The 8,502-nt window shown below is 56.6% G+C and overlaps 1 protein-coding gene across 2 annotated transcripts; it reads right to left on the bottom strand.

Moving 5' to 3' along the window:
• Positions 1 to 1,080: 1,080 nt before the first annotated feature.
• Positions 1,081 to 5,612, bottom strand: LOC105311172 (multidrug resistance-associated protein 1-like). 2 transcript variants are annotated; one of them, XM_011387196.2, is made up of 4 exons: positions 5,468 to 5,599; positions 4,581 to 4,689; positions 2,439 to 2,646; positions 1,081 to 1,583 (listed from the first exon to the last, which is right to left on the bottom strand). In XM_011387196.2, the coding sequence occupies exons 1-4, from the start codon at positions 5,524 to 5,526 to the stop codon at positions 1,213 to 1,215; spliced, it is 747 nt and encodes a 248-aa protein (XP_011385498.1). In that variant the 5' UTR covers positions 5,527 to 5,599; the 3' UTR covers positions 1,081 to 1,212. The 2 variants fall into 2 exon arrangements, with proteins under 2 accessions (XP_011385498.1, XP_011385497.1); XM_011387195.2 differs by having other exon boundaries at positions 1,091 to 1,583; positions 4,581 to 4,716; positions 5,468 to 5,612.
• Positions 5,613 to 8,502: the final 2,890 nt, after the last annotated feature.

The raw sequence follows: 8,502 nt of genomic DNA on the forward strand, positions 1-8,502 counted from the left end.
GGTGCTGCGGGGTGTGGCGCACTTGCCATTTCTTACTCGTGTTAAGGGTGGAAAATTTTCAAGTGAGCAAACTAGCTAAGTCAGCTACAGGGAAGAAATATCTTTAGATATCAGAAGTTGTCCTACTTGCTTGTGTGTGGTTTAGGAAGTGTATTGTATAAAATATGTAGATGGCCAATGTCTGCTTCTGTAATCCATTTACTTGTTAATTAAGGGTGTTGTTCCGGGCAAAGATATGCTAAAAGCCAACTTCCACTTCTGTAATCTGCTGGCTTGTTCAGGAGACCACCAGGATATGGTCTTGAGCTTTATCAGCTGCCTGCTCTGAAAGCTCGGGGCTGATCTCCTCTAGCCCTGCGTGGTAGAGAGTCAGTCGCCGGCCGGCTAATAAAGGCTCATAATTAATCTCAATTGGCTCCGTGGGTCTCAGAATCGTTCGTGCCGTAACACTCGGTCTGTGTTGCAGTCATCAGGGTCCCGTCTAAACCACTGTCCCCCACTAGCAAGCGTGCTGCAGCTAAGGCTTCAGGGGCAAGAAAGGGCAGGCGGCGCCATGACTGTCAGCATGAGTGTGGGAATCAAACGTGCGTGAGTCCACACTCCCAGCCCTGCTAGGTGGGCCTCGACACGCTCATCTGTCAGCTGGACACGCCGTCTGTGCTGAAGCCTAAGAAGCCACGAGTGATGCTGACTCATGCTCCCCTGCCTGTTCCTCTTCCTGGGTCTCGTTTTATGAAATACGGAAGTGATGGCTGGAGCTTAAGAATGAAAAGCTTATGCAAAGACAGAACAAAAACACAGTGAAAGAGTCTGGCGTAGTAACGAACTCATGGAGCTGCCATACCAGCCTCGGATGGTCTACCTCTATATTTCTATTACGGGAGAGAAAAATAAACGTCTGTCTTGTTTAAGCTGCTGTTATTCCCATCTCCATTATCCGCAGGGGGCTTAGAAACCAGAGAATTTCATACAATTCTTCAAGAGATTTCAATAACCAAGGTTATCTTTATAGCTACAGTTTTTTCTTTCTTTTATCATGTACAGCTACAAAAACAAAACTTATTATTAGAAAAAAGGACATTTGGGTAACCACAAGCTGAAAACAATCAGCTAAGATATTCAAAACCAAGGGCGACAAATCTAACGCCCGCCCCCAGCAAACCCTCGACAGCTCTATGCTGGGGAAGCGACACGGTGAGGCGAGCCCCTGGCTCACACGGGGGCACAGCGCACCACAGGGCTCCTTCTGGACACCAGGAGCCCACGTCTCACCTGGACGAAGAAGTAGATGAGGCCCAGGGGTGGGATGATGACGGCCGCGATGGGCGTGGCCAGCAGGATGATGATGCAGGCGCCAATGACATTGAACAGGGAGCCCAGGAACATCTTGATGACCTGCGGGATCATCGAGTCCACCGTGTCCAGCTCCTTGGAGAAGCGGTTCACCAGGTTCCCACTGGGCGTCCGCTCGAAGAAGCTCATGGGCGACCGCAAGATGTTCTGCAGCAGGGCCAGGTGCAGGCGGCTGGAGGCCAAGATACCCCCGATGGACACCGCCATGGAGTAGCCGAACACGGTGACACCTACGAACACTCTGGCGTTAACCTCCGCAGCGGCAGGGGGCCGAGCGGAGGGCAGGGACGAGTGGCTGAGCCGCACTCTGCCTCCATCAACGCCAGCTCTGCCACATACTGGCTCTGTGGCTTGGGCAACTTACTTAACCTCTCAGTTTCTGCATTTCTAAAAATGGGGAAAACAGTAGCTCCTACCTCATGGGATTGCTTCAAGGGTAAAACGAGTTAAAGCATGTGAAAGTGTTTAAAACAGAACCAGGAACCAAGTAAGTGCTCAGCAGACATTAGCCATTAGCACTAGTGCTGGTTTGGGGAGCCTCATGAGACCACAAGAAGTGGGTACGGCAGAGTTTCTCAACCTCGCTACTGACGTGGGGGCTGTGCTGTCTATTGCAAGATGCTTTAGCAGCATCCCTGGCCTCATTCGGAAGTTGTGACAACCGAGAAGATGTCCCTACGCTGCCAAACGTCCTTGAGTTAAAAACCACGAGTATAAACTAATTCTCGCTGTCAGGCAGCAGGTAAAAGTCCCCAGATGAGACTTTGCAGAAGTGCCTTCCCCCCACCTGGGCCCCATGGTCAGGGCCCCTGCTCACCCAAGCTCTGGGTGGCCTCTCTTCCTCAACTTCCCTCCCCAGTAAAAGGGGGCCCCGTGAAACAAAGCACCCAAGGAGCATTCATTCCACAAATAGCTGAGGGTCTACTGTGCGACAGGCACCGTTCATCTGGGTTCGGCTTGGTTGGAGGTTTACAGAATGTTGACAAGTGAGGTCGGGGGTGGGACCAATTCTCTAATAAGACATGGATGCGGTTCCAGGTGCCAAAATCAGGTGGGGTGGGGGAGGATGCGGGGGCGGCCCCTACCTTGCAAGATGCCCAGGGCCCCATAGACGCCCAGCCGGACTTCGGTGTGCATCTGGGTCCCGTTGACGATGGGGTCATCGGTCCAGATGCTCAGCCAATAGTTGGAGACCAGGGCAGCAATGTGGTTGCACAGGAAAAGGAAGATGCTCAGGAAGGAGATGAAAAGTCCGATGGCCTTCATGTAGTCCCAGTACACGGACAGCTTGACCTGGAGGCCACGCGAGAGCAGGCGTTTTACACGGTGCACCCAGCCCGGGTCAGCGCCCGTGCTCACACCCGTGACGCCCGCCCCGCGAGTTGGGGAGCTTCATGGGACCACGAGAAGGGGTCAAAGTCAGCAGCAGATCAAGTCAAGGTCTCCGCCCCTGCTGGGCTTGGTTTCGGCAAACTCCAGGTTCCTCAGGTGTGCTCACTGTCATGTCAAGCTTTGCATGCTGGATTTGGGGTCATAAAAGTCACGTCTGAATTAGTCTGGCTGAAAGGTGACGGGAGAGAGACCGGCAGTCTGACGTACAACTGCGTGCTTCCTTTCCACGTTTCTTTTTCAAGTCTGTTCTTCTGACTGCAGTGGCGGGGAGGGGGTCGGAGCAGCGAACGGGGTTATTTCGCCCGCTCGGGCCCTCACGCGGCTGAGCGGCCTGCCGCCCCTGCGGTGACTCTGCGGCACTCCTTCCTCACGAGCAGGGGAACGTGGCCACGTGGGAGGCCAGAGTGACCAGGTGGCTGAGCCTGGCCCCGCTCCTGACCCGACTCTGGCAAGGGACAAGCCCCGCCCCCATCTCTGCTCTCACGTCCTCTGGGCGCTGTGGGATGAAATGCGTCTGGCATCTCTGGCCCTTCCTTCTGAGGTCCTTGATTTGGGGTCCCTTCTTTGGCTCCCTGGGATCGGCAAGGGGGAAGGACGTACTACAGCCACCTCTGTCCCCGGCCATGGGCGTGACGGCGAGATGAGGGCAGAAGCCAGGGACAGAGGGTCCCAGGGAATAACGGACACGTCCAGGGAAGTCTGAGACAGGACTGCCCCCAACCCCACATGTCCCTGACCACCTTTCATGGGTTGTTTGTTTTTCTTTATCTGTATACTTATTTTTTACCTTAAAAATTCTATTCCCTGTGCTCTAAAAACAAAACATTTGTTTTTAAAAATAAACTCTGGATCACTGCCACAAGGGGAAAATGATTGACGCCTGCCCCAAATAGATAAATAGTGGGAAAAAAAAAAAAAAAAAACACAAGAGCTTGAGACCCACTCTGCTTGTTACAAAGAAAAGTGAGTGACTGTTCGCTCTAGAGACCTGAATGTTTGTGTCCCCAACAAAATTCCTGTGTTGAAATCCTAACCCCACCAAGGTGAGGCTGTAAGGAGGTGGAGCCTCTGGGAGGTGATCAGGCCGTGAAGGGGCCGGCCTCGTGAAGGGGATCGGCGCCCTCATAAAAGTGACCCCGGATAGTTCCCCCACCCCTTGTGCCACGTGAGGACACATGAAGAAGGCAGCTGTCTGTGGATCAGGAAGCGGGCCCTCGCCGGACACTGCATCCGCTGGGGCCTTGATCTCGGACTTGGGGCCTCCAGACGTGCGAACAATACATGTGTTTCTAAGCCAGCCAGTCGATGAGATCCTATTACAGCAGCCCAAACAGACTAAGATGGTGAGGTATTACAGACGGGCTGGCGACCAGCTGAGAGTCTCACTGACATCGTTGCAAGGGCTAAAGGAGAAGCGAAGAAAAATGTTCTCTGACTACGTCGTTGAACGTCCTTCGGCGCAGAGCCTGTGGCAGCCTGAAACCATCTCCTATGCCACCGAACCCTGATTCAAAGCGTCCACGTCACCTACCGCTGACGAGAAGCCCCCAGCTGCTCAGAGGAGGTGGCAGTCCAAACGGCAGAGACCACAGGGGCCAACCCTAGAGTTCGACCCGCCAGGGTTCACATCCCAGCTCTGCCACTCACCGGCTGCGACCCTGGGTGAGTCGCCGAGGCTCTCGGGACCTCGATTCCCTGTACTTAAAACAGTACCTCTATAGGCTCCCGTGACGAAGACACGAGTTACTACGAGCAGCACGCTCCGCACGGGCCCGGCACGCACGGATGCGCCGTCGATGCCGGCCGTCGCGCTTGTTCAGGGAGCCGCTCCTCACCTGCCCTGTCTGAGCCTTGTCCGCCTCCATCAGCTTCCAGCTTTCCTCCTTCTTGGCCTCGGCTTTCTGCAGCTCGGCGGGGTTGTTGTGGTGCCGGCCGACGTCCCCGCTGTAGGAGGAGGAGCTGCTGAGCTGTCTGGGGAAAGCGAGGCATGTGGGTGTCATCGGAGGGAAGGCTGGGAAAGGGGTTTACAGATGCTGCTGGGAGCGGAAGGGGCGTGCTCCGGGGCCCCGCGGAAGAACCTTCCTTTATGCAGGCGTTGCTCACAACGCTTTTCCTGCCCAGCAGTGGTCACCGGCCTCATGCAGACCACCACAGATTACCACAGGTCATGTGACCCAGAGGTCTTTCCTGCCCCAGGCAGTTCTGTTCCCTGGGGACTTGGAACCTTGGGGAATGACGTGGGTGGGTGTGTGAGTGTGTGTGGGTGTGTGAGAGAGCAGGCATGCCAGCGAGCGAGCACACAAGAACATTCCTCTCAGCCATGGCTCTGACCCACGTAAGCAGAGGGGATGGAGTGTGATCTGTCTGGTCACCCACTCTCTCGACTGCTTCCTGGTTTGCCTGCCTCGGTGAGGCAAGCATCTGGGCTGCAGGGGCCTTGGGAGCTGGGCGCTGGGGGCTTCCTAGGCCTGCGGCCGGTTAGGAGCTGAGGAGCTGAGTCTTGCCAATAGCTATGGGAGGGCCCACGTGGATCTACCCCTAGACCGAGCCTTTGGATAAGACCCCAGCCCCCAGCGTGGGCGACACCTTGGCTGCAGGCTGTGAGAGACACTGAGCTAAGCCTTGAGATGGCACCCTGTCCCTCCTCTCTCCCCATAGGCAGTGGGAGCAGAACAGGGTGCGTGGAGAACCCATAGCAGCGGGCCCTTGTCCCGGCCCTTACCTCTGCAGCTGCCTCCCCGCGGAGTCCATCACCACCATGCCATTCTCCATCTGCTTCATCTCCTTCCCTGGGACGCTCGTGCCCCCTAAACCTGGCGGGAAAGGGGGCGGGATCGTGGTTTCAAGACCAACGCCAAAACCAAAGACAAGGAAAACGTGTCACTTAGAGGGGAGATGGCAGATAATCTGGCCCCCAGGAAGCTCAGAAAGCCAAGACCTGCTTTGCTGAGGCCACAAGCAGGCTCCCAGCTGGGTGCAGGAGCCAATTACCAGTTAGCTAACTCCTAGTTAGCTGGTTTCCTTGGGGGCCGGGATGGTGCTTCACCATTGTCTCGGGCCCTGTTAGCTGAGGGCGCTGGGCCTGAGCCATGTGCCCAGAGCCTGCGGCAACAGGTACAGTCTCATTCATCTGACAGTCAGTCTCTCTGCTCCACGAAGTTTGGCTAAGGGGCCAGGATGCAAAGAACCATGCAGTGGGGAAAGGCACAGCCCTCTGGTCCCCAAGCACCCTCAGCGGAGGCGGCACTCAGGATAAATTCACAATCAGTTTTTGGCACTGGCCAGTAGAGTCCCAGGGGGTCCCCGGCCATGCCAAGAGTTAACCCTTTGGAGGCTGCATGACAAGGAGGTACAGAAGGTCCAGAGTAGGGGGGACCTGGGGCAGCGGCTGCTTCCCCAATAGTAAGGAAGTATTTTAATAACCGTTACGGCCACCATGGGGCACACGTCAGCCAGCCATGTGCCCCAATCCCAGGAAGCACCCACTCAACATTTATCACCACCACCTCAGCGACGGTATGGCTGCGTTCACCAATGAGTGCTTGCCCGCAGTGCTGGGCTGAAACACACTATCTCCTTTAATCTTCCCAAGTCCGCGGTGATGCATTTCCTGCCCCTGACTGCGCTGCTTTCCTCTCTGGTGCTGGGAGAGAGTATGAGAGAGAAGCACAATCTACGGCTCCCAAGGGCCGAAGGAGGGGAGGGATGCAGGAGAGAAGTTACAGAAGGGGATAAATACACAGCCGGGGTGACCTGGGAACATGCTCACAGGACATGCATGAAAGCTTAATACAGAAAGACAGGCTCTCTGGGGTGACGGCCATGGGAAAAACAAAGACGACAGAAAGCTGGGGTTCGTTCCTGGGGTGGGGGACCTCTGAGCCGTGACTCTCAATCTTGGCTGTGAACCAACCACCGGGGACGCCCGGGGTCCAGCTCCAGTGCCTGCCGTGACTCTGCCAGGCAGACGGGGGCCCCCGTGCCGAGTCAGAGCACAGTCAGGTATGAAGTGTTCTCTCGCTTCCCAGCTGTGTGTACTTGGAAAGCGATTCACCTCTCTGAGCCTCAACGGCTGCATCAGCAAAGTGGGAGTCACCTCAGCACGGACCCTCACAGGCGAGAGGAGGAACGAGTCAGGCATGGCCCTCGGTGAGTGCAAAGGCACCACTGTGCTCATCGCTATCTGCATTTTAAACGTGTCCTACAGATAATTCTGGAGCACAGCCAGGATGGAGAATCACTGCTCTAAACATTCCGTGGCGGCATCTTTTTCTCTTAAATTGAAAAAAAAAAAGAACGCTAACCTGAACGAGGAAGGAGGGCGCTAACAGGCAGGGCGGCCCACACGGCCACACGCGCAGTGCTCACACACGTGCCCGCATCGGGGGCCCGGGCCTGGCCCCGACCTTCCTACTCCGTGCAGGGATGGGGCTGTCTGCAAACACACTCCCAGCAACGCCTGTCCTGGGAGCGGGGGCTTCAGGGCCACGCTGTCCTCCTGCTGCCCGGGCCGCCCTGCATAGGCCCCAGCCTCCCCTGCTCCCGCTCCTCACTCAGCAGCAGCCACTGGGCACGGACGGGAGCCCCCGCGGTGGCCTCCTGTGGCTGCCTCCTGTTTTCAACCTGATGAGCCCACAGGTTGGTGCACCAACTGGGGCAGCCAGAAAATTCTCCGGCACAAGGGGAGGGGCTCGGAACGCAGGAGGGGCAGGGTGCACGTGAGCAGGCCTGCCATCCCCTCGGCTTTCTCCGCAGGGGATTAGCCCTGCCCCTCGGCCTTTGGTCTCAGCAGGCCTGTCTGTGCCCTAGGGTGCCCCGGGTTCCCCCAGCCAAGTGGGGAGCTGCCCGAGGTCAGCCCATCAGAACCCCTCCCCCAGGACTTTGAACTGTCACGGGCCCCGCAAGGACCAAAGATAGTTCCAACTGACCCGTCCTCGAGGAATCTTTCCCAGGGCTCCCGTTTCCCAAGTCCTGAGCTTGTCCAGTTTTGCCTTTGGTTTCTAAGCCACCTGGTGACCTTTCAGTAAACGCCCTCGTTGTTCAGCGGCCAGAGCCAGCTTCCGCGGCTTGCAAAAGGGCCTTCTGTCTGGACCTTCAGCCACACACTGCTGGTCATGAAAGGCAGGGGGGATGGGCCTGCTCCACGGCCACTTTGGGCCGTGACATCACCAGAGGAGGACAGGGCAGCTCTTCCTGTGGAAATCCTGCTAGAAGACATCTCATCTGTGGGTGCCCACAGCCACCTGTGGTCACTGCATCAGGCCCTCATCACCTGCACTGTCGTGGCCTGCCTGGGTCTTGACCACACCCAGGAGGTGTAACCATCAAACTGTTGCCACTCATTGTTCATCTACCATGTGCCAGGCGTTTCGCAACCAGCATCTCCTTCAAGGCATGCTGGTCATCGTCATCTGACCTTTGAGACAGTAAAGCTTAGCCAAGGTCACCTAGCTGACAAGCAGAGAGCTGGAGATTCGAACTGTACACCCAAGTGGCCACCCGAAAGCCTGGCACATAGCAGGTGCCCAACAGAGGTCTGCTAGAGGAACAGTGGGAGGGGGTGTGAGTGCAGACGTTCAGGGGCCCCTCCCCCAGCATGCGGAGACAGGACAAGTCCATCCACAACCTCATTCTGCAAGCACAGCCACTCCTAGCCCAAGCGTCACTGACCTTCCTCTTCCGTGTCCACCTCACTGTCGCCTGGGAATTCACAAGATCCAGAAGTGTTAAGAACCGAGGCAAAAACTCCCTCCCTGA

Source organism: Pteropus vampyrus, unplaced genomic scaffold, assembly GCF_000151845.1.
Source record: "Pteropus vampyrus isolate Shadow unplaced genomic scaffold, Pvam_2.0 Scaffold1000001115, whole genome shotgun sequence".
Lineage (NCBI taxonomy): Eukaryota > Metazoa > Chordata > Mammalia > Chiroptera > Pteropodidae > Pteropus > Pteropus vampyrus.

What these genes read in the sequence shown, in the direction of transcription:
- LOC105311172 (XM_011387195.2), bottom strand. Translation starts at nt 5,526, where the DNA reads ATGAAGCAGATGGAGAATGGCATGGTGGTGATGGACTCCGCGGGGAGG. An exon ending in GCGGGGAGGCAGCTGCAGAG is followed by an intron (nt 4,717 to 5,467) that starts GTAAGGGCCGGG and finishes CGCTTTCCCCAG; the next exon opens with ACAGCTCAGCAGCTCCTCCT. An exon ending in GGCCCTGGGCATCTTGCAAG is followed by an intron (nt 1,584 to 2,438) that starts GTAGGGGCCGCC and finishes GAGTGTTCGTAG; the next exon opens with GTGTCACCGTGTTCGGCTAC.